Source organism: Sinocyclocheilus rhinocerous, unplaced genomic scaffold (genome assembly GCF_001515625.1).
Source record: "Sinocyclocheilus rhinocerous isolate Xijiao unplaced genomic scaffold, SAMN03320098_v1.1 scaffold349, whole genome shotgun sequence".
NCBI classification, from domain to species: Eukaryota; Metazoa; Chordata; class Actinopteri; order Cypriniformes; family Cyprinidae; genus Sinocyclocheilus; species Sinocyclocheilus rhinocerous.
In genome coordinates, this window is record NW_015637137.1 from 700559 (window position 1) to 726463 (window position 25905).

Consider the following 25905-nt stretch of genomic DNA (forward strand, 5'->3'; position numbering starts at 1 on the left):
AGCACCTAGAGATGACCTCTACAGCCCTGAATGTCAGCGGAGACCAGGACAACTAGATCAAGGGTTTTCAACCTTTTAGGACACGCGCCCCCCCAAGTTTGTCTAATTTCACTCGCGCCCCCCCAAGCACCCCCTCCCCACCCCTATTACTGTATTCACACCGAATTTCTTTAACATATACACAAATATCCATTAAAACTACAGACGTTACTTAAGAGCAGCGAGTGATTTTTCTTTTGTTCTTTTTGATTAACATTATTAACATAAGAAATGCACGGATCTGTTATACTGATGTACATTCGATATTTTCTTTACTGTAATTACGTTCACTTAAGACTGACTGTGCTTACGAGGATACTCGTCAAGACAGCCATTGGTGTGAACCTGCTGTCTGAGACGGCTTTGTTTGTGCGCTTCAGTTGTGAGCACGGTGTGCACAGAAACGATCTATCAGCACGTGAGTACCGCATTGAGATGTCTTGCGCTTAAATGGTTTAAAATGACTTTAATGTTTAAACTAGAAAGACTTAAAAACTTGTGACGTGACATGTGGCCAAGTATGGTGGCCCATACTTGGAATTAGTGCTCTGCATTTATCCCATCTAAAGTGCACACACACAGCAGTGAACACACACACACCGTGAACACACACCCGGAGCAGTGGGCAGCCATTTTTTTGCTGCAGCGCCCGGGGAGCAGTTGGGGGTTCGGAGCCTTGCTCAAGGGCACCTCAGTCGTGGTATTGAAGGTGGGAGAGAGCGCTGTACATTCACTCCCCCCACCTACAATCCCCTCAAAACGAGACTCGAACTCGCAACCTCTGGGTTACGAGTCCGACTCTCTAACCATTAGGCCACAACTCCCCCTTATGAGCGAATTCAGCCCAAATTAATTGAGAGCTCGAAGTGGATTGGTTGTCAGCAACCAGGCATCTCAGTGTCTTTTCGATGTCCTGATTTACCCTCTCAGTTTGGCCATTGGACTGGGGGTGGAAGCCAGAGGACATGCTGATGGAGGACCCAATGAGCCGACCAAACGCCTTCCAAAACCGGGACGTAAACTGTGGCCCCCGGTCCGAAACCATATCCTGGGGAAAGCCATGGATTCTGAACACGTTTCATCAGAAGTTCCACAGTTTGGTTAGCTGTGGGGAGCTTGGGTATGGGTAAGAGGTGACAAGTCTTAGAAAATCTATCCACCACCACCAGAATTACCATGTTTCCCTGAGACTGAGGTAAGCCTGTGACGAAATCCAGGGAGATGTGAGACCATGGAAGTCTTTGGATAGGCAGTGGGTGCATTAAACCATGAGGTTCTTGGCTCCTTGTACTGGGTGCACACTGGACAGGCAGAGACAAAGGCCCGAACATCTCTCTGTAACTTGGGCCACCAAAACTTCCTCTGAACCAGCTTGCAGGTTCTAGTGGTTCCTGGGTGTCCGGAGGGTAGGGAAGCATGTGCCCACTGCAAGACCTCAGAGCGCATACAGTTAGGGACAAAGAGACGCCCTACAGGGCCATTACCTAGACCAGGCTGTTGCTGTTGGGCTCTCCTGATGGCTGTCTCAATATCCCACTGGATGGGGGCTATCACCCTGGATATGGGGAGGATGGGTTCTGGGCAGGACTCCCTCTCAGGTGGCTCAAACTGCCTCAAGAGTGCATCTGGCTTGAGATTTTTGGAACCAGGGCGATAAGAGAGAATGAAATTAAACCGGTTAAAAAAGAGGGCCCAACGGGCTTGTCGTGAGTTTAACCTCTTGGCATCCCGAATGTAGGTGAGATTTCGATGGTCCGTCCAGATGAGGAATGGGTGTTTGGCCCCCTCAAGCCAGTGCCTCCACTCCTCCAACGCCATCTTAATGGCCAACAACTCCCGGTTCCCAATGTCATAATTTCTCTCTGTAGGGGTAAGACGGCGAGAGAAAAATGCACATGGGTGAAGCTTGTAATCACTCTTACTCTTCTGTGACAAGACCGCTCCTACCCCCACATCTGAGGCATCCACCTCCAGGACGAAGGGCAGCTCTGGGTCTGGAAGAGTTAGAATGGGAGAAGATGTGAAGCGTTGTTTCAGTGTATTGAAGACATGGTCAGCTCCGCCGGTCCACATGAATGGCCTGTTAGACTTCTTTGTGAGTGAGGAGAGAGGCTCTGCAACAGAACTCAAATTTCTTATGAACCTCCAGCAGAAATTAGAGAACCCCAGAAAGCGCTGTACCTGCTTGACTGAAGTGGGTCGGGCCAGTCCAAGACTGCTCGGATCTTGCCAGGATCCATCTGAAGGCTGCCCTTGGACACATGGAAGCTGAGAAATGAGACAGCTGGGACATAGAATTTGCTCTTCTCCAGTTTAACAAAGAGCTTGTGCTTCAGCAGCTGGGCCAGGATCTGTCTGACATGTTGAATGTGTTCTTGGAGGTTGCGGGAGAATATCAGAATATCATCCAAGTAAACAAACACAAATATATTAAGCATCTCTCTGAGAACATCATTAATAAATGCCTGGAAGACAGCAGGAGCATTAACCAGGCCGAATTGCATTACCTGGTAATCGTAGTGGCCTGTCGGGGTATTAAACGCAGTCTTCCATTCGTCCCCCTCCCGGTTCCTGACAAGATGGTATGCATTCCGAAGGTCCAGTTTGGTAAAGATGGTGGCCCCCTGCAGGATCTCAAAAGCTGTGGTCATAAGTGGGAGGGGGTAACGATTCTTGATTGTGATGTTATTTAAGCCTCAATAATCAATACAAGGTCTGAGACTATCATCCTTCTTTTCAACAAAGAAGAAACTGGCTCCTGCTGGTGATGTGGCTCCCGGTTCCTGACAAGATGGTATGCATTCCGAAGGTCCAGTTTGGTAAAGATGGTGGCCCCCTGCAGGATCTCAAAAGCTGTGGTCATAAGTGGGAGGGGGTAACGATTCTTGATTGTGATGTTATTTAAGCCTCAATAATCAATACAAGGTCTGAGACTATCATCCTTCTTTTCAACAAAGAAGAAACTGGCTCCTGCTGGTGATGTGGAAGGACGGATGAATCCACTATCCAGAGCTTCCTTCAGATACTTGTCCATAGCTAATCTCTCAGGGCCAGAGAGGGAAAAGAGCCTTCCACGGGGTGGGCAAGTTCCTGGCATAAGCTCAATAGCGCAGTCGTATGATCTGTGGGGGGGCAGTGTGGCAGCTTGGACTTTACTGAAGACTTCGAGGAGGTCCATGTATTCTGGGGGAACTCGGGATGGCTTGGGAGGGTGAGGTGGGGACTTGCTAGTGACTGGTTCCATCCTGCGAACAGCCATGACTTCCGTGGACAGGGCTTTGAGCCTAAAGACGGAGTTGCTCTTGGGATTGTCTGACAATGATTCTTGGAAAGACTTCAGCTCAGGGGAACAGCAGAAAGCAGTATTCGAGAGTTGGCAGTGTGTTCCCCACTCTGTGATGACTCCTCTGGACCAGTCAATATTCGGGTTATGAACAGTCAACCATGGGAAGAATTATAGGGAGTTTAGGAGTATGAATTAAGAAAAACTGTATCAATTCCTGGTGGTTCCCCACCTGTAGCTGAAGAGGTGGAGTGCACTGACTGACCCGACCCGATCCCAGTGGGCTGCCTTCAACTGCAGTAATGTTAAGGGGTTCTTGGAGAGTAACAGAGTGAATTGCAAGACTTTGGGGGTCCATGTATTCTGGGGGAACTCGGGATGGCTTGGGAGGGGGAGGTGGGGACTTGCTAGTGACTGGTTCCATCCTGGGAACAGCCATGACTTCCGTGGACAGGGCTTTGAGCCTAAAGACGGAGTTGCTCTTGGGATTGTCTGACAATGATTATTGGAAAGACTTCAGCTCAGGGGAACCGCAGAAAGCAGTATTCGAGAGTTGGCAGTGTGTTCCCCACTCTGTGATGACTCCTCTGGACCAGTCAATATTCTGGAACGAAAGTGACCTGGCTTGCCACAGTAGAGGCAGTATCTCTCTCTCATTCTCCTATTGCATTCGGCCTGGGATATCCGAGTCCCCCCCCCAACTGCATGGGTTCCTCCATGTCCATAAGAGGAGGAGGAGGTAATTTAACATGACTGGCGGCCTCAAGTAAGCTGGTCTCCCGCTGCCGGTCTAGCTGGCGTTCTCTGAGGCGATGGTCAACCCGGATAACTACATCAATGAGGGACTCGAGATCAGGGGCAGGGTCTCGGAATGCTAACTCGTCTTTGAGCTCTGACAACAAAGCATGGTGGAAGGTTGCTCTTAGGGCTCTTTGATCCCATCTACTCTCAGTAGCCAGGGTACGAAACTCTATGGCGAACTCAGCTGCGCTTCGGGTACCTTGAGAGAGATTCAGCAGGCGATGATCCACATCTCCCCCACTGCCTTACCGATGAGGAGGGTAATGATGTAGGCCACCTAACTGCTCACAGTAGGAAAACTACTGGGTTGAAGTTGAAAGGTCAGAGTACACTGGGTAATAAATCCTCTGCATCTCTCAGGGCCTCCATCAAACCTCTCTGAGGCTGGTAATCTGGGCTCAGAAGGGAGTGTCACCATGGATCTAGGTTGAGCATCAGGAGACTGTTGGGGTTCTTGGGGTGAAGAGGCCTGGGACTGAAGGCTCAAAAGTTGGACAATCTGAGACAGAGTTTGATCATGTCGTTGAATGGTAGTGGCTTGCTCAGAGAAATTACTCACTGAGCTACTCCTAGACAGTTAATCCCAAAAGCCAAGGGACTTGAATCTTCAAAAAGTAACAAATAATCTTTACTAGAGAAACAAAGTACAAAATAAATATGGAAAACTGAGCTTCCATCAAACAAAAAAAGACACAAGGGTCCAAAAAATACAAGAACAATCAACCTAACTTGAGGACTGGCAACTGGATACTCAGGAAGAATAGGCTCAAGACTGAACTCAATAGCAGGGAACAAACAGACTTATAAAGGGTCAAACACAGGTGTGGGGAATCAAAGTTGATGAGCAGGATACTGAACATGGTATGGGGCGATGGCGCCATCTAGAGGAGCGGAGAGACTAGAGTTCATAATACAAGCGCCATCTGCAGTACTAGAGGGAACATGACATAAAGGGCTCAAGGAGAGTGACCCCTGCAGGCCAGGATGAAAACAGAAATGCAGAGACGAGCCCATTAAAAAAACAGTTCATTACTTAGTTACTTTTGATGCCTCAACCCCTATTGATTTGAAGTCCAACAATCCAATAATTCCTATATTTATTTTCATAATTTTCACGACTCACACAGGCACATGAATCACCAGTGCTGCAGGCAAGCTTGAAATATGGATAAGTTTACATTCAGCAGGAAGCATTGCGATTACATTGATTTTGTGAGAAGGAAAGATGATCTGAACACAGATGTGTACGTTGTGGCATTACTATACTCTGGCATTACATGGCTTGCCCACCCACATCCCTCTGATCCCGATATAAATTGTAGTCTATTATTATAATTAAACATCTTTTTAGGAAACAAAACATTTTCATATGAATTTATGTGATTTCTTTTGATAAAATACTTCATGAAATATAATTGTATATGGGTAACAGAGAAATTATAGCTACAATTAGCTTCAAGCACAATTAATGACAGTAATACAACACTTTATCCTAAACATCACTATCAATCACCATTGAGCATTTGTGATAACTTATGACTGCGATCCAGTATGGATTTTGGTCAAATGATGAGGCAGAAATATATTGTTAGTAACATTTCAGAAGAATTTTATGGGTAAGGTAAGCAATAACAACTGTGCGGCGTGAAGGAAAAGTAATGTAACTAGTAGTGTAACTAATTACTGTTGCCAGAAAGTAATAAATAATGTAATAATAGAGTAATAACTTGTAACAAGTAATAAATAAAAATTTTTGAGTAACGAGCCCAACATGCTAATAAGCAAAAATGACTTCTCCTGCGTCCTATACGTCATGCAATCCAGAATGGCAGCACAGCTGAAACGTGAATTTACATTTCCTTCAGCCTGAGTCTTATTCATTCACTTTTGGTGTGAAAGGACCTTTACACTGCCAAAAATAGAGCTTTTTTTATTATTAAAAACAAGCAAGCAATCCCAGCCCAGATGAGAAAAAGTTACGGAAAAGTAGTGTAACACATTACTTTCCATAAAAAATAACTACAATGAGTTAATTTTTCGGGAGTAATGCAATATTGTAATGCAATACTTTTAAAAGTAGCTTTCCCATTCACTGGCTACAACATACAATGTGAAAAAAAATTAATACTTTCTGAATGCCCTGTACAGTAGGGGGGTACAAAATTAGGCACCATTTATATGTACCTAATGAAATGGAGTCCAAACAACTGAGAATATTCTCAGTTGTTTGGACTCCATTTCATTAGGTACATATAAATGGTGCCGAATTTTGTACCCACCTACTGTATATATATTGTTACACCCCATTGGACTTTTGTTCTGTTTTCATCCCTCATGTGCTCTGAGTGACCTAGTTTCCCTCATATTTTTTTATTGTGTCATTTAGTTCAGGTGTGTGTCATTAATTATCTTAATTTGCTCCAGTATTTAAAGTGTAGTCTGTCCTGTCTTCCTTTGTCCGGTATTTTTGATGTTACCCTGTGTGTTAGACCCTCTTCCTCGTGTGGATTACCATTAAAAGGATTTGTTGGTATAATCTTCGTCGTACTTTCGTCTACCTAACAGCAGTATCGTGACATGGTGACCGTGATTTCACCAAGTACAACATGTTCCTGGATCAACATCCTTGTTGATCCTGGAACAACATTCCAATTAACCAATCAGAATTGAGGGATAACTTTTCAGGAAATATCTGTTTTAGGCTTACGATCAGGGTTAGGTGCTTCTACACCCTTGTTAATCAGCTATCTTTTCCCACTGGTTTTAGGAATAAATTATGGGTAGGGTTAGGTTTAGGGGTAGGGATTGGGTTTAGTCTATATTTTGGACAGTAATGTTGATCCAGGATCAACAAAAGATGTTGATCCAGGAACATGTCTTATTTGGCAAAATCACGGCGACCATCGTGACATATATACTGGGATTCAGTATATATTTAAGAATATAAGCACTGTCTGTTTTTTTTGTTTTTTTTCAGATTAAAGCAATATCACACAAGCAATAGTGCTATTGTTCAAGTTGCAAGTTGCATGTTAATAAAGAAAGAGTTCACCTACTTATCAAATAAGCCAGTATGCTGCCCTGCTCTCCACTTGAACCCCTATGGTAGGAACATCTCCAAAAAAGACCCTCATGGTAGAACAGAAGGGAGTTTTCAGCCTGATTGCTACTGTCTGGTTGTGCTTGAGAGAAATCCTAATGAATAAGATGATAAACAAATGAGTAAATAAGATGATAAATAAATGTTCCTTCTAAATTGATATTGTTCCAAATATATTAATCCTACTGAACATTTACCATCATGTTTGGTTTTTTGATACTGGTGTCCCTACAAGGTTTAACTAGCTTAAGAAGCAAACCTTCTTTAGTCAGCCAGCTTCTTTAGAAAGACTATGCTGGCTGACCAGCATTTTTTGTTTGTGAACTACATGGCTGTGCTGGTCCACAGCATAAAATTAATGTAAATTCATGTAAATTCATACAAAAATAAAAGTTCTTATTGGCATCTATGGAGTAGGCTACCTTTAACATCTATGGAACCTTTCCATTGCACAGACGGTTGTAGTTGAACAAGATTATTTAGATTATTTAAATGTTCTTTTACTCTATGAAAGAAATGGTTCTTTTAAGAGCTTTTCAGTTCTTTGAGCAACCAAAAATGTTTCTTCTGTAGCATCACTGCTAAAACCTTCTCTTAAAATTTTTGTTTTTAAGAGTGTAAACTGGTATTTTATTAAAAGAAAGCAAATGTTTCTTTCTCAAATGTTGTTGTTTCAGTGAAAGATATCAACTACAATATAATGCAGGCTTATGGTTCTGGTCCCAGGTGGATTAATTAATTCTTTGTATGTTTGATTTGTCAGACAAAATTAATTGGTGAATTCTCTGATAAATCATTTAAATGTATAGTTAAAGTCTAATCAAACACATGGACAGATCTTTTTCAAATATGGCAAATATGTCCGAGCCTTACCTTTGTGACTTTCCATAATTTGAAAAGTGCAGCACCTCCACAAGATTCAGATGCCATAAGCCAGTAATCAGACCCAAGAGATCCCAGGAGGAACACTGAGCTTAGAGCTCCAAAAAATCCAGCCAGGAACTGTAAAACTACCAGACGCATAGCTGCTGAACAACAATTTTCCCAGTCTCTCAATTTTAAATGCTCACATTACTAGTTGGTTTGTGTTACCAACACTGTCCAGCTGGTTTGCTTATCTGTCTACATTATTTATTGTCCTTCAAATGTTTGGTTCTGTCTCTCACTGGTGTGGCCACTGTGCAATGACCAATGACAAGAAAAGGACCAGACTCCACTATTCTTAGAGTCTAGCTGTAGGGAGGGACTTATTTAAAAATAGAAGTCTGATCCAATTCAACAAAATAAATAATGTCTAAAAAAATAATCTGTTTATGTGACTGAAGAGACCAACTGGATGTGACTGAAATTAATTTTCAATCAATAATTGTAGCACTACTGATATCAAGTTGCACTGCCATCAGAGCACATTGGATTTTCATGAAGGAATCTATACTGGTGAGGTAATGGTATAGAAAATAGCATCTGTCTTCATGTGTTGCTAGAGTCAGTATTTAGTTACCTTCTTTAATAAAAATAGCTGTGCGACTGTGAAAAGTTTATTTAACTGTGAAATGGATCTATACATGTCTCAAGACACCAATGTATTAATTAAATGCAGTCATGTTCTTGTGAAATAGTTATGCTGAAACATTAACTAGTGTTGTCCGTTTTAAATTATATGAAAATAAACCCATAAGTGCACTTTAGCATGACAGATTCTTCATCTGTCATCTCAAAGCAGTGAATTTCACTGTAAATAAATAATTAAAACAAATTATTTGAGTGCATTTTACAGGAAAATACTATCCCAGTCTTCCTACTTTCATGTTTGATTCAGTGTGTTATTTGCTGTTTCACTGTAATTGTTTGTAAAATGTACTTGCAATTTCTGAGTGACAGTTGTTTCATTACATACATGTGTGTGTGTGTGTGTGTGTGTGTGAGACATGTGTACCTGTTTTTCTATTCTGGTGGGGACTTAAACCTGAATACACACAGACTCATGGGGACTCGTGTCACGGTGGGGACCTAAATTGAGGTCCCCACGGGGAAACAAGCAAATAAATCGCACAGGGGACCTAAATTGAGGTCCCCACGGGTAAACAAGCAAATAAATCGCACAGAATTAAGTTTTTTGAGAATTTAAAAATGCTAAAAGTTTCCTGTAAGGGGTAGGTTTAGGTGTAGGGTTGGTGTAGGGCGATAGAAAATATGGTCTGTACAGTAGAAAAAGCATTACGCCTATGGAGAGTCCCCACAAGGATAGCAAACCAGACGTGTGTGTGTGTGTGTGTGTGTGTGTGTTTTGTAGAAAATCATTTCTGGACAGATATTAAGTTTAGAGCACCATACAGTTCTCAGTGTAAAAACATAACATACTGAGTTGAGTGCATCTGCAAATATAGTGATTTATCACTATTATAGTGACTCATGAAGATACATATGTTAAATATGCAAAATAGCAGTTTACCCTTGTTTTACACTAACAGCCATGGGAATATTAATCAAATACACATTTATATTAAATACACATTCGCATGAATCTATGTAAATAGGTGATATGAAAATTATTATCTATCCACCTAAGAAAAGATTCATGAGCCAGTTTATGCTATTTATAGAAATAATAGGGCTGCAGTATTAATTTGATCTTGAGGCTAAGAAAGACCTTTGAGGTTCACCTCTTTCTCTAAAATAACAGTCTGTTATTGAGCTCATTGTAGATGCACCAGTTATCTAAGGTGAGATTTTTAATCGACATCCTCTGATGTCCATAAGTACAAATACATCAGCTGTATTAGCTTTCTGTATAGATTTAACAATTCACAAATGCTCTTCTTCCAGACCATACATCATGAGTTTAATCTTATTTAGTATTATTCAATATTAATAATTTATTGCCCAAAACAATGGATTTCTATTTCTGTTACCTCTACATTTTTGTTTCACGATTTTATGATTTTACTGTTTATATTTCTGCTAAATGTCCAATAAAACATACACAAAACATTCACCTCATATATTGTGACAACATGCCCCACTGTATGAACTGTGTCTTATTCCAAAGTATAATAGTCAAAAATAAACTTAATTTGAGCAATATTTACTGGAGTAAAAAGTATGACAACTAGCCCTAGTGTAGGGTATTTTGATCATTTATTGTCATGTTATTGTAAGAAAAAAGAGACTGCTTTTGATTTAGTCTCAAATCGTTTTGTATTATAAAATGATTTTATAATGAAAACTATGAACACAAAATTCTTCTTTATATTTCATGGTATAACATTGTTTCCAATATAGGGTAACCTGCTGCATCGTGTAATATCTAATTTGTACAAACATTGTATGGCTGGTGGTAAATGATAGGCTGCTACTCCAAACAGAAAGTGAAATAAAATTAAATGAAAACTGTGACTGTGACAGTTTTTTAACAACCATCCACAAGATGGCAATATAGTTCTTGGAACCCATGATCTCACATATTTTGTGAGGAATAAGACTTGTGATTGCAGAAGCATTGCACTATGAAACGAGGATCAATCCCACCAGTATAATTTGTAGACTAATCATAATCGGAGATATACTGCCTCTCTTCAAATACACCCATGAACCACATTACTGTCCAATTCAAATAAATGTCTCACTTAATGGTCCTGCAAATTTTCGATAAGAGATGCTGTCGTTAAGCTTCAGTGTAACTTAACTGACTACTAGTATATAATATGCACATAAACAAATAACACAATTAAAGATATTATGTTTATAACTCTGTCACAATCATAATTAAACTAATTAAGTGCAAACCAGTATTTTCAACTATTATATATATATATATAATAGTTGAAAATATATATTATTATTATTATTATTATTATTATTAGTGCGTTGTCTTGTATAAACAATATTTCGTGTTTGTGCCTGCACGTGTAGTTGCGGAGAGAGCGCGTGGGAAAGGCGGGGCCGAGCAGGGTGGCGTCACGCATAAGGGCGGGGCCACACTATGCAGCAGCGCAAGGAAGAGCGAGAGGCAGCGCGCTGGAATTTGGCAACAGAGCTTTGCATGCATCACAACTCGTCCGATGGTAGTATGGATTGACACAGCGCCCACTGAGATGTGAGTACATTTGATTTGTGAAACATTCGGAACAGTCAGTCAGGTTCTTTGTTGGTTACACAACCAAAGAAACAACCATAAAGTAATCTGTGTTGTTTGTATGCTCTGTAGTGCGCAGGGAGGCGAACTGGAGATAAGTTACATTTTGTTTGTATGACTTGGCTGCGATGCCATTTTATAATCGCGTTCGGAATTTTCTGTAAAATAACCGCCAGACACTGCCTGCCAAATCGAAAGCTACTAATGTTTCTTTGGGGGAAACACTGAAACGTCTTTCATAGGCAGAGGGTGAAAGTATGTATGCATGCAGTGTGACCTGAAAGGCCAGTGTTCGCTGATCTCACGTTTAAATTGTACTATGACTGTGAAACAGGGCCATTCTGAGCTGTCCATGATTTGACTAAATCCCAGTGCTTCTATAATTGCCTTGTAAACTTGAGAACATTCATTATATATGTCATTGCTTAATTGGATGTTTACTGTCTTAACCCTTTAATATCCAGATTGTGTTCTAGGAAAATATGAAATATGACAATGTACTTTATTTATACTCTAAATGCAATTTTAAAAGATGTTTGCGTATGGTTAAATCATTTTATGATGTTTTTAATAGTTATTTTCCATGGTGTTTTAGTAATTTCTAATTATATTTTTAATGGTTATTTTATTCGTAACAGTAACAACATCCATATAATTATACATTAGTAATCTGTATGCCAAAACTTAAAGGGGTCATATGATACGATTTCAATTTTTTCTTTCTCTTTGAAGTGTTACAAGCTCTTGGAGCATAAAGAAGATCTGTAAAGTTGCAAAGACTAAAGTCTCAAATCCAAAGAGATATTCTTTATAAAATTTAAGAGTCAACCACGCCTACCTAAAACGGCTCGTTCTAACACGCCCCCACATATCTACATCACGATGTGGGACAATTTGCATAACGCCGCCCAAATGTTCAATCAAAGAAAGAAGGCGTAACTTTTATCCTCGCTGTAGTATTGTTCGCTTACTGATTGTTTGGAATTATAAATATGAGCATAGTTCGTCTGTTAATATCACATGCAAATTTTTGTATTTTTTTTAATTTGTTACTCAGACGCAGGCAGTGCAAAAATGAAAAAAGATGAGACAAAAAAGTAATATAGCCAAAACAACCACATAGCCGCTCTTTAGTGTAGATGCATGTTGATTTTATCAGACGATGCCACGATTATAAATGAGAGTGACTCCTGGTTAACATGTATTAAAAGGGGTCGTGTTTAGTCACTATTTAGTGTGGTATTTTTTGACAATATTCACTCATTATGACAGTAAAATAGGGCATTCTAAGTCAATATACTGCAGTATTTCCTCTCTCAATCAGTAGAAAATATGGTTAACACCCGGTCATGCATGAAAAAAAAAATACCGTCATGTACCGTGAAACCGGTATAATTTTGAAAAATACCGTGATATAAATTTTTGGTCATACCGCCCAGCACTACTTAAACCGCATAAACGCATTGCATTACACCAAATACACAAAATAATGTTCTTTTTAGCAACATCATATGACCCCTTTAATGCCAAAAAAGAGAAAGAAAAAAGAAAGAAAGAAATATTGCAGTGATTACTTGGCCAAACATGTCCTTGCTGTGTTATTGACTCTTGAATAACACTCTGCAGAGTTTCGAACCTACAACCTTTTTTGGTGACCAACTAATTTTTTTACAGTGCTGCAATACCCACATCAACTATTTTTATGAAGATAACTCCAAAGAGAAATGTTGATGCAATGGAGTGCAATGGCTAATTTCTGTTTGTTTACAGGCAAATGTTTTTTTTTATCCATTTGGTAGCATGTTCTGCATATTTGCGAGAATTAGAGTGAGACTTGTTTTTAAAAAGTGAGACTTAAAGTTCACCTAATAATGGGCTCTTTAGAAAATCTGATCAGTTTTGTCTGATAACCAGAAATTCCTTCCATAAACAAAGCCCTAATAGGTTTGGACTGGTTTGCTCCTGGTTGGAGTTTGATATTTCATGAAGCTGGCAGGCTGTTGCATAAGTACAGTTCAAATGCATTGTGCTTGATCACACTTCGTTTGGGGATTTGTTGTAGTTTCACTCAGCTGAGAGGAAAACATGGGCCATGTGCAGGCACCACACAGCAGCGTTAAGTGGCGTTTTACATTAAGACTTCATGACTGTACAGGCCAGGCCCTGTAAAAGCAAGTAGAAGATGCATTTCTTGGTTTTATGTAGGGCTGCAACAACTAATCGATAAAATCGATTATTATCGATAATGAAAATAATCGACAACGATTCTCATTATCGATTAGTCGGGTCTGCCCAAGGTGCACGTCCAACTTCAGCCGGTCGCGTCAAATTACAGCACTGAATAGCGCATTATGGACAAAATGCATCTAAAAATAGTGGAGGAAACAGAATGAGATGCTGCAGGAGAAGTACGTGATCCAAGCTGCCCAAAACTTGAGAATTCTTTACTAATCGATTATCAAAATAATCGTTAGTTGCAGCCCTAGTTTTATGGTTATATAATACATGTCTTGTTTTTCAATTACTTTACCTCAGCAAAAAATTCCCCTTTAATAAGTGAGACAAAGTAAGATGTGTTTGTCTAAGTCAGTTTGGTTGTATTTTAGGGCATGATTACACTTGGCAGGTTTGCAGTTTGACTGAAATATGAAAGCAGTGTGGACCTAAGACATCTAAATGAACCAAAAACAGGATGTAATGTCACAAGATGTGACCTGAAAAAGGCAAAAATGTTCAAGCGTACATGGTTCTTCTCATCATAGGAGCTATTGTTGGCCATTACAGTTTGGTACAGGCGTCAGAACAGCCGTCTCATTACAGCAGATTTACATGTGTCCAACTGAGGTATTCTTTATAAGCTCTTAGTGAGTTATCAGCTGGTAGAAATACCACCATATGTATACATGTACATCGAGCACATTTATCCCAGCACACATTGTTTTGGATGATTGGTAATTTCACAAAATATGATGTGTACTATTCGGTGAACTTGCCGATCATCCAAAACAATGTTGTGATAAGGCTAAATGCACTCATCCGATCAGGGGTGCATTTAACAAAACCATTGTTAGTAACTATGGTCATTAGTTCCATTGAACTCTATTGGTAACAATGGAACTTGCGACCATAGTTGCTTTTGGGAAACACACCCCAGGTTGTGACCGTATCCTTATACTTTTTGTTTTTTATCTTTAAATTCGGTGACAGTGTGAATGCTAAGAAAACCCGAAATAAACATTAGGGCTGAAACAATAAGTTGACATTATCAACAATGTAGACAATTTCAAATTTCTGTTGTTGAGTAGCCGTTTGATCTCATATGACCTAATAAATGTAAGAGCCTGCAATAATGTGGTTTGACCAGTGTGATGCTGTAGAGCAAGACTTTAATTCAGCCCTCCTGGATGCAATTCAGGAGAAGACACAGCGCTTCAGAGCAAACGCAGCCGAACTTGAAGCTGCTGAGCGGCGTTTGGAGGAATATGTAAATATATGCTGCACGCTTTCCTCTTAATCACAAAATAAACACAACAAAAACTGACAGCGGTGAGAAAGCAGCAGTTTTTCTGTTTGGTCGATGTGTTCGAGGCGGGACTTTTATTATGACGGCGCTGAGAACGGCAGTGTCTGAGCACACAGTGCTCACATTCTCCCATCTTGTTCGCTGTCGTCGTTCAGTTCTGTCTAATATAGATAGAAGTCTATCTAATAATCAGATAGAACTGTTAAACAAAGGAATTAAAATGTATACAAAAAAGTATTATAACGATTGCTTTAATATTATTAGTAATAGAAAGGCAAACATTATAATACTTTCTTGTTTGCCGTCAGCATTCAGCAAATATGCATTTATATAATTTAAACAAATCTTTGAATGACTAATGAACATTTAATTTCACAAACCTTGCAGACTTAGTCGAATCTAGTTGAGATCTTGTGAAGTGTGCATTTTTATGCAGCATGATCGCCTGTTCGCGTGACGGTCGGTCTGAGTGAATTGAATGCTTTAAACTTTAAACTCATGATTTAAAATTATGCTGTGCTTTATGCATTTGCTCACTGTCATATTGATGTCATTTTCATTGCGTGCTGTATGTAAAATGAGTGTTACATTGGCTTTATTTGAAAAAAAAAAAAAAACAAGATTGCCAGTGCACACAGACTTCCCTGAATACTGAGTGCCCTGTTGGTTACAGTGTTTACTTCCTTTTTAATTAGATTTTTATTAAATATTTATTTATTTGTGAAAAATGCTTTGTCTTCTAAAGTATAAGTATGTTTATTTTACACAATTGTTTTTAATCCATTTTCAAATGATTTAAAATGTCTTAAATATAAATTAAAATAAATAAAATTATATCGGCCATCGGCCTCCCTGCTTTCCAAGATATCGGCATCGGCTGTCTAAAAACCCATATCGGTCGACCACTATTAAGAACGCATCTGATTACAGCGATGTGGATGTTTGTATGAGCTCAGCAGTTCGGTACTCCAGTAAAGTCCAGTCACGTAAAGTTTATTTATATAGCACTTTATGCAATAACCTTAAATCAAAACCAGAGTTAGTGTCACTTTTAGTTAGAATTACAACTTGATTTGCTGTTATAAAGCAGCTCTCCAGTGTGGAGCTAGCTAGTGATATAATCTTTTTATTAGTGGGGGAAAAAAATATTTCATTAAAGTGATCGTTTGGTTTGCAGAGATCAATCTTGATCTAGCTCAGGACTGTTTTGATTATCACGACCCTGTAAGGTATTTTAAAAGAGACTGTTATGAATAATCTCAAAAATAAAAATAAAACATCTTATCTTTATTTTGTTTCTTATCCATGTGACTTACAAAAAGAGATGTTAGGCAGAATTATGTCATTCAGTTACTTTTTCATATAGCTAACAACCCTCTACGGACACCTTGGCAATTGAATCGCCATTGGCTAGTACATTTTTTTTGTTTACTCGCCAGACTATATATATACAGTGGGTACGGAAAGTATTCAGACCCCCTTAAATTTTTCACTCTTTGTTATATTGCAGCCATTTGCTAAAATCATTTAAGTTAATTTTTTTTCCTCATTAATGTACACACAGCACCCCATATTGACAGAAATTTTAGCAAATGGCTGCAATATAACAAAGAGTGAAAAATTTAAGGGGGTCTGAATACTTTCCGTACCCACTGTATATATATATATATACAAAACTGTGCCATTTTACAAACACACACACACACACATATATACAATGTTTGTAAAATGGCACAGCTTTTTAAATATCTGAAAGTACCCTCTTAACATCAGTCAGTCAAGCAGTCAAGCATTATAATATGATAATCAAGTATTGTTTAATAATAGAAGTTTAGTAATTACAATTAAAACTTGGTAACTATGTATGAATGCAAATTAGTCATTTTAACTGAACATAGGACTGGTGGTGGTGCTTTTTTTTTTGGTCATTCGGGGAAAAAATTGGGGAATGGGAAAAACCGAACAATAATACTGATAAGATAATAATAATAATAATATATGAATTCTACTAGTAAGAACAATATAAAACACACCAAGGATTAACAAGCTGCTGGATTCATGAATGTTAATCAGGTTGTGTGCGTTCGCTGGAACTGATTTGCTGAAATCAAAACAGGGACGATAATAAGTGAGCGCCAAGCCAATAAGATTTCATTGCGCATTAGTTCCGCCCCTACCGGAGAACCCGGCAGTTCTTAAAAGCTGAAGAAGTCCAATGGAACTCCGTTATTTTGACAGAAAAATACAACAAAGAATATTGTTTATATGTAGCGCATCAATTCTGCATGTTATGTAAGACTCTCTCTCTCTCTCTCTCTCTCTCACTTTGCGCGTGTGAGAGAAAGCGACGGCGAGTCGTGCGCCTTCACACTACAGTTTACGTTACGCCAAATACACCACATCCATTCAGCTGCTCATCCATTGAGATGAAATGAAAAATATCACAGATCGCTTGACAGAGAATGAAACTCTGAAGCGCTCAGAGTGTTTGGCGCACATCCATTCAGATGAACTGAAAAACAGCACAGATCGCTTGGCGGAGAGTGAAACTCTGAAGCGCTCAGTCAGAGTGTTCTGTGAGTGAAAATATATCTGTGCTAAACTTATACTTCGCCTCCAACTCACACACTGGCGAGTAAAATCTGAGAATTTATTAGCCATTCATTGGCTGATATTAGACCATTAGACCAGATAAATAGATCATTTAGTCGCCCAGAGTGAAGATTTAGTCGCATATGCGAGTGATTTACTCGCAATGTAGAGGGTTGAGCTAATTAAATGGTAAATGAGAGAGTTTCTCTGTCATCTCATTTTGTGTGCGAAATATGTTTATTTGTATAAATTAATTGTATAATAATTGTAATTACATAATATGATTAAGTGACTACCTTCATTTATTTGTTAGAATATGTATAACTCAATATTTTAACTATTGCAAAAGCTGAATAATCAACCGAAGTTTACAGATTAATCAGTGAAATAATCGATGATTAGTCGATTAATCGTTGTAATAATCATTAGATAAATTGATTATCGAAATAATCGTTTGTTGCAGCCCTAATAAACACATCATTTACTTGTTTTGGTCCAGACTCCAGACCAAAAGAAACAAGAAAAACAAACTACTACTATTGTAAACCTGCTTAGATGGCTGATAAAAATTACCCTCTTTATCAGCATCGCCTCAACCCAGGTCACATGTTGTGTTGTGTCATGTCATGTCTGTGAGTCAGATATAACACTTTCCTCTGGTGGTGTGAGCTGTTTGATTATTCCCCTTCACTACCTGAAAAGGCACCTTCAAAAGATTTACAGACTGAGAATTTCAATCACAGAGACATGTTATTCTCTTAAAGATTGGCAGCATCCTCAAGAGATGCTGCAGCCCTGTGCCAGGTTTTCAGAGTATCTATTTTTTTTCTTATGGCTCCTAGAGACCATTAGGCCCAGCCTGGGAAGCACTTTGCCACTGAGGTTATGTAAACTGGAAAAAATTCATAAATCAAGTTGAAATAAAATCTATTATGTTATGATAAATATTTGAACTAGACTGATCATCTTTATTTTGAGGAGAGTTTTCTTTTTGTTTATCTTTAAATTGGTAACATTTTATTCTAAGCTTCTGTTGCATGCTGAACACGAAGGGGCTCATGCTGAGCTGAGATGCATGATGGGATACATGCTGTGGTTCACATGGAATCGAATTAGGGTCTGTCTTCGTGTTATTTCTATAATGACTCAGCTTCTTCAACTCTGCCTGCAGGCTGGGAGCAGATCAGAACCGATCTGTGGAACATTTGTTGTTGAACTTATGCCATGGAGCTTCCCAAGACTTGCCCACTAGTTATGCAACACAGGCCTGCATTATTGATATTTTTTTGGATATAAGATATTGTGGAACTAAAAGGTCTGTCTGCTCCTATTTCTGCCCTGGAAAAGCACTTGTATGATTGTAAACGTGACGGTGTGGAAAGGTCCTCTACCATATGCTATGTTGAGGCAAGGATGTTATGTAATTGTGGTCCTAATGCGGACCATTTCCATGAAATGTTCCTTCTCCAGTCATGTGCATGATGGAGTCTTGAAAGCAATCTGGGATGAATAATAAATGTGAAACTCTTACCAGAAACAGCTGTTTTGTAATGACCACTAATATACTATTTTAGGATACTAGCTAATTAGTGCAAAAACATAAAATGATTTTGTATTTGTATTAAATGTTGAACTCTGAATATGTATAAAAAGGAGGCCACATGCTCCAGTAGCTCATGTACCTTTTATAGCTCTGTAAAAATGTGACATTCTGGCTTAACAACCCACCAAGCATGCCTTACTACCATAAATTCGGGATGACATAATTATAAGAACAACTAGTTGGTGCGTTGCCTTAATGATTAGTTGTTGTTGTTTTTTGTCTTAAGGAAGCTCTCTATAATTAGGGTGGTCAAACTTTGGTTTCTTAGGGTCTGTTTACTTAAGGCTTGTTCTTGTGTTTAAAAACAGCTGGATGGAGTACAATGGAAAAGAAGAGAATGTTGTTAAAGTGGAACAACTTTTTACTTCAAGTAGTTGTAAAAATGTAACCAAAATTAAACAAGGACAGTAGAGAAATGCGGTTCGGTTCATGCAGTCAACGACGAATACAGTCAGTCATAGGTGATCAATCCAAATCCAAATCCAATGCAACGCTAACCATCACGACAGGAAAGAGCAGAAGAAGAGACGATCTACGCACCAACTCAAAACAAGAACGGTGAGTTCAGATAGCATGCCGGATATAAATCGGAACCGGTTTTTTGTTTTATTTTGGCCGATCTCTATTCCAGAATTGCACACAAACTGCATTGCAATCATTTCCCAAAATGTAATTTGTGTGGAATTTGTATGAGGTCTGTAAAGAGGAGAAAATACTGTATCAGGCAGATCAAGCTCAATGTTCGCGATGCTCAAAATATAGGAAGACAAATATGTAGGGGTTTATATAAATGTATCTCTGAGAGGAACTGACCATCTTCAGAAATGTTTCAATGGCATTTTCTTTTCATCTTACCGACATATACTGCATATAGGTTGTTTGCAATCACGTGATTCTGATGACGCGCGAAATGCAGCTGGAGGGCAGGAAGTGATTTTTCTCCATAGAAATCACTAGCAGAAACTCAAAATGCCAGTGTTTTGCATTGTTTATGGATGCTCAAATCGGACAAACCAAGAAACCACAAGGAGCTTTTATCGTGTAAGAAAATGTGTTGTTCATAAGGGGGGAAAAGTCAAGAAATCGACTGAAAAACGCAGGAGAACTTTTCCACGACATTCTAATTTATTGAGATGACCTGTATTTAAAAACGTTAATGTTAGGTGGGATTAATCGCAAATAATTTCAGAAAAATGTGCGATTAATTAGTTAATTTTTGTAACTTTATATATAAAGTCCCATGCCTACTGGAAATCAATATAGACATGGATTTTTTTCTAATAAATTTTTTTGTGTAATTGTAATCATGAAGGACAGAATTGCAGAGAAAACACTGTAATATAATGTATGTGCATGCATTGCTTATGTGTGAAATTATGCAAGTGGTTCCTGATTTCATATTCCTTTTTTTGGCCTTTAGTAATTTCCTAGTGCTTTCCTAAGAGGTTTAGACAATTTTAGGACGGTTACTATTCTTTTTCTTCTCTAGAGTTTTATTGTTGTTGATGTTGTTTTAATACATTACAAATGGCACAGATTATGTTCATTTACTCTGAAGACCCCACAAAACATAAATGGATAAATACAGTAATGTTTGCTAGTTTGATACCAGAATAGAGTCATGGTACCTAGCAATCTCTGCATTTCTCTCTTCGCCCATGCGCTTCTGTGAAATAGGAGCTCAATACCTGACTAGCAGCTGTGCATCAGTGGAGAGCTAAGACATTTCCTGCTGACCTCAGAGTCATCCTCCTTGTTAGTCATAGTGAAGCATGCTGAACAAGTGTAGATTCAGTGATTGGTACCACAACTCATGCATATATATTTTTTTTATCATTAGAGAGTATGCCATAGTTCAGGGTCTAGTAAAAGATTTGTAGTCACACAAAGCTCATTTTGGCATTCAGTATAAAAGTCATTGCATCATAGCCCAGAAAAGAGAATGTGATCATCCAAGTTGAGTACCTTGATTCATTTTTATCTACTTCCTCATAGTGGTGCTTCTGTTGCAAGTGACATACCACTTCCCTTAAGACCTCTTACAAGCTGCAACACATCCTGGTTCAGCTGCACTTACTTGCACATATGCATTTCCACTGCCCACTTCTTGTTAACCCATTTCTTGGTAAACACTTCATCTGTTTTAAAGGATTTTTAGTTGCAATCTTTTGTACTTGCTAATTATTTAATGTTTTGTTTCAGATAACATAATTGAACTTTTACAATTGACTTTAAACAAAATCTCAAGCTTTTTTTCTTGCATGTAAGTAAAGAGTAGGGAAATTCCCTCTTCATTCCCTTTACATTCCACTAAGGGTGTCATCCAAATGAATTGCGGAACCCAAAACATGCACATTGTTTTCTTTTCTTTTCTTAAAAAGAAACCTCTTAGGCACCGATAGCCTAGTGGGCATAGCACCGACATATAATGCCGTTGCGTTATGGCCGTCCCGACCGACATATAATGCCGTTGCGTTATAGCCGTCCCGACCGACATATAATGCCGTTGCGTTATGGCCGTCCCGACCGACATATAATGCCGTTGCGTTATGGCCGTCCCGACCGACATATAATGCCGTTGCGTTATGGCCGTCCCGACCGACATATAATGCCATTGCGTTATGGCCGTCCCGAGTTCGAATCTAGGCTGTTGCGTTATGGCCGTCCCGACCGACATATAATGCCATTGCGTTATGGCCGTCCCGAGTTCGAATCTAGGCTCGAGGACCTTTCCCGATCCCACACACCTCTCTCTCCCACTTTGCTTCCTGTCTACTCTACACTGTCCTATTGTAATAAAGGTAAAAAAATAAAAAATAAATAAAAATAAATGTGTTCACACATTAACTATGGAACAGTATTATTTTAGTATATTTTATACTTGTATAGTATTTACTAATTTTTTTGTGTGTATTTTCAAATTTCATTTTAATGTAAGTTTTAGTAATTATGTTGTGCTTTGTCATTTTATTAGTTTTAGTGTAAACTATTAAATTCAGTTGCTATTTATTTTTGGATATAATAATAAACACTCATGTATGGATGTTTTTATATATAATAACATAATTATATTTCTACTACAGTTTGTTGTTGAAATATGAACAATTAAACAGTGCCTGTAATAAAAAAAATTGTTTTCATGACAGATTTATTCAAAATACATTAAGACATTACTAATTGGTTAAGTAAAAATATATTGAATATGTAATATGGCATATTTAGCCAAATTAATCGTCTCAAGAGTTTTTTTTTTTTTTTCTCGAGCTAACTATCAAGCAGTGGACATTGAGGTGAATCCTCCTGAGTGGACTCCTGAGGTGAATGTAATGCATGTTGCATGACTTTTTATTGACAGTTTTGACTAAAATATTAAAGAACGATTTAAGAATCGGTACCAGTTCATTAAAATGAAGGTTGATTAAAATTGATAGTCAACTCAACCCAAAGTTTTTCATCTAATTTTATATTCTATTTTATTTCAGCTTTATTTAAATTAACAAAAATATATTTTAATAGTTTTATTATTAGTTAAAAATAACAAAACTGGAAAAAACTATGCACTTTATGGCATGATGAGTTACATGAAATTATTGAATATGCTGACAAGCCTAGTCTCAGTTCATCTGTTGCCTGAGATTATTTATTGTTTCCTATGGCTGGTACTGTAAGGACACCAAAACCTTAATTGGTTCCATGTAACTGTTAATTATACAATTTATTCATGCAAAATAATAAATAAAATAAGTAAAAAATAAAACAAACAAATGAAGACAAAAATAAGGCTTTGTGTTTGTGTGTTTATGAGCTCATGCTGGGGGAAAGATTGCTGTTGCTCATTTTCATCTCAAAGGGTAACATCTGTGGTTGTCCTCTAAAGAAATTATGCAAGCTCCAATTGGATGAACAGACCATCTAAAAGGAGGGTAGTCTTTTTTTGTTCCTGAGCACAAAAGCACATACACACTCACACAAGGGGTCTCTCTCTCTATCCCTCTCTTTTTCTTCCTATTTATCTCTCCATCACACACAATTTTCAGTGCAGTGTTTGCTACTCCAACTCGTAGATCGGTGTCTCCCTAATTCTAGTGAGGCCATCTGGAGATTTGACATACTGGAAGTTTCTCAGGACACCACTCTGACAGAAAACATAAGGAGAGGACTATTGTTAGCCCATAAACATACTGTTCTCATTGTTTTGTTTTGTTTTTCCTTCCCCTGGCTCTCAGACATCCTCCACTACCCCAGATACTTCGACACACTGGCTTATTTTGAAAATATGCTCTAAAGCTTAAGGCAAATAATGTGTTGAATAACAGCTTTAAGGGAGCTATTCGTCTGGGTGGACACTAGAAAATTCCACATGCTTTCTTCATATCTTATACACATATTCATGTCTTATCAACATCACATCTCATCCACAAAGGTTATGACAGCAGTCGAAAACAAAATGAAGGAGTCTAAACGATCAAGCAAGTGATTTGATGGAAAAGAGGAAGTCTGCTGGACTGCTAATAAACAGTGTAAGATTGTGAGTGTGTTTGCTTAGAATTGTATCTTTTTGCATAATCTAACCCTAACGGCTGATAATAAATACCAATATTATAAATCTATATTACTTTGTCAAAAAATTAAATAAAATCACAGTAAATAAATTTCTAAAGTTAAATTAGGCAGCGTTATTACAATGTACAGAAGAATGATGTCATTTGAAATTTGCATTAGAAAACTTTATATTGTTATAATAAAATAAATTATTATTTTATTATTAAAATAAATGTTATTTTATTATTATTATTATTATTAAAAATTATTGTAAAACGTATAACAAGAGGAGGAGCCTTCAGTTACAGCTGTTGTTCAATTCCAGCATGTGTTCTTAAAGGGAAAGCACTCTCTTTAGAGAGATTATACTCTTGAAGTTTACATTTGTGGCATAATCCATCCCTTTAAGTTAATGCTAAATTAATGCAATATAATATAAATCTTAAAATTGTAGAAGGCCACGATTAATTATCTAATAACCCTACCTGTAGTACCCTATATTGGCAAAATAATAATTGTGAATATCAGCCAATCAACGATATGGTGCCAATATGTGTATCCATATGTATACTCAATTACTAGGAATTTGCTTGTTTATGAAAAGCTGGATAAGACTGGGTTGTTTTTGGGTTTGACAAATATTATAGTGGTATATTTGGTGAACTGGTCCATTGTTGAACATTTTAAATTGAAAGGATGGCTTGGAGTTGACAGCGCTTGAGAGAGGGTAAAAATGACAGTTTAACACTGTAGAAAGTTTTACCTGAGTGTGCGTGTGGGAGGAAGTGATGCAGCTGTAAATGAGAGGTGTGTGGGAAGAGGAAAGGAGACTGATGTGTTATAGAGATGATCAGTTCTGGATCGTGTTGAGCTTGGTTTGTTAACTCTCTCTCTGTGTGGGAAGTTTAACTAGAGATACAGAAGAACATCTGAGGGGGTTCCAGGCCATTCACCTGCTTAACTGCTTAATGACATTATACTGTATGTTTGTATGAGAGAGAGAAAGAGAGAGAGAGAGAGTGTGTGTAAGAGGAGAAGGACTATGGGTTCAAGGTTTGGCAATCAGACAGAAAGTGAAAACTGGGAAACTAGGTTTGCCCTTTTACGGTCTCCAGTCTCTGCTCTCCTCCTGACTCAGTGCCTGCGGAAAAAGAGTCATCTAAAACAAACACAGTAATCTAAGTCTCTCTCATGGATATTTGAAAAGAGTGGAGTTTGTTTTGGCCATGCTTATCTCTGAAGAAAAATAACTCTGAATTTTAAGCAGCAGGCTTAAAATGTAAGGTGCCTTTGGTGTCATACTTTAGAAGTGGGCTATTTAAAGCCGGAGTCTTCAGACAAGGACCCCTCAGTGGATAGTAAGGCAGAGCAGGGACCCACTGTTGCATGTTGTATAAAACTTGAGTGTTACGTTTTAAACTTGGTCTATAAAGATTTGCATATTATAAGATATTGATGTATATTCACACATTTTCTTATGATGCTTGCAAGGCAATTAAAATTATCAAAACTTATATATAAACTTACTTATAAATAGTGTAGTCTATAAGTTATTATTATTGTACTGATTTGGAGCCTCAGAGACATGGAGAAATTATACATGTGTACAATTATACACATCACACATGGCAGTTCATAGAAGGGATAGTTCATCCAACAAAGAAAATCGTCATCATTTACTCACCGTTATGTCGTTTATCTTTTTAAAAAAAAAAACATCCATTGAAAGTCCATGCAACAAAAATTTCCAAGCTTCAAAAAGTTCATAAAACAATGTAAAACATTATCGGTTTAATGATGAACAGACCTTTGCTGGACCTTTTGAGCACTCTATTACTGTATTTGTTATGCTTCTTGTATGTGTTAATCAATGTTTATATGTAAAAAAAAAAAAAAAAGTGTAAAATAAGTGTGTTCATCATATAAAGTGACCATGTCTGTTTTACGATCTCATTGTGAAACTTTTGAAGTGCCGTAGTTTAGTGTAGTTAAGTGTCTCTCATCTGAGAGAGATCTCTTTAAAAATAACTTCATTTGTGTGTCAAGATGAACGAAAGTATTATGAATTTGAAGCAGCGTGAGGGTAAGTAAATGATGACAGTTTTTATTTTTGTGAGAATTATCCCTTTAATTAAAGGGGTCATATGATGTTGCTAAAAAGAACATTATTTTGTGTATTTGGTGTAATGAAATGTGTTTATGCGGTTTAAGGTTCAAAAAACACATTATTTTCCACATAATGTACATTATTGTTTCTCCTCTATGCCCCGCCTTTCTGAAACGCGTC

General features: G+C 38.1%; 2 protein-coding genes across 6 annotated transcripts in view; one reads left to right on the top strand and one right to left on the bottom strand.

Moving 5' to 3' along the window:
* Positions 1–8246, bottom strand: part of tmem182b (transmembrane protein 182b) — a 16094-nt gene extending 7848 nt beyond the window's left edge. The window contains exons 1-2 of the mRNA XM_016563422.1: positions 8097–8246; positions 7180–7318 (exon numbers count right to left, since the gene is read on the bottom strand). Of these exons, the coding sequence (XP_016418908.1) occupies positions 7180–7318; positions 8097–8246 (289 nt within the window). The remainder of the gene's footprint in view (positions 1–7179; positions 7319–8096) is intronic.
* Positions 8247–11185: 2939 nt separating this feature from the next.
* LOC107748537 (type I inositol 3,4-bisphosphate 4-phosphatase-like) overlaps positions 11186–25905 on the top strand; it is a 48319-nt gene continuing 33599 nt past the window's right edge. For all 5 annotated transcript variants that reach the window (XM_016563351.1, XM_016563350.1, XM_016563353.1 and 2 more), the window contains exon 1: positions 11186–11319. The gene's annotated coding sequence lies outside the window, so the exon portion shown is untranslated. The remainder of the gene's footprint in view (positions 11320–25905) is intronic.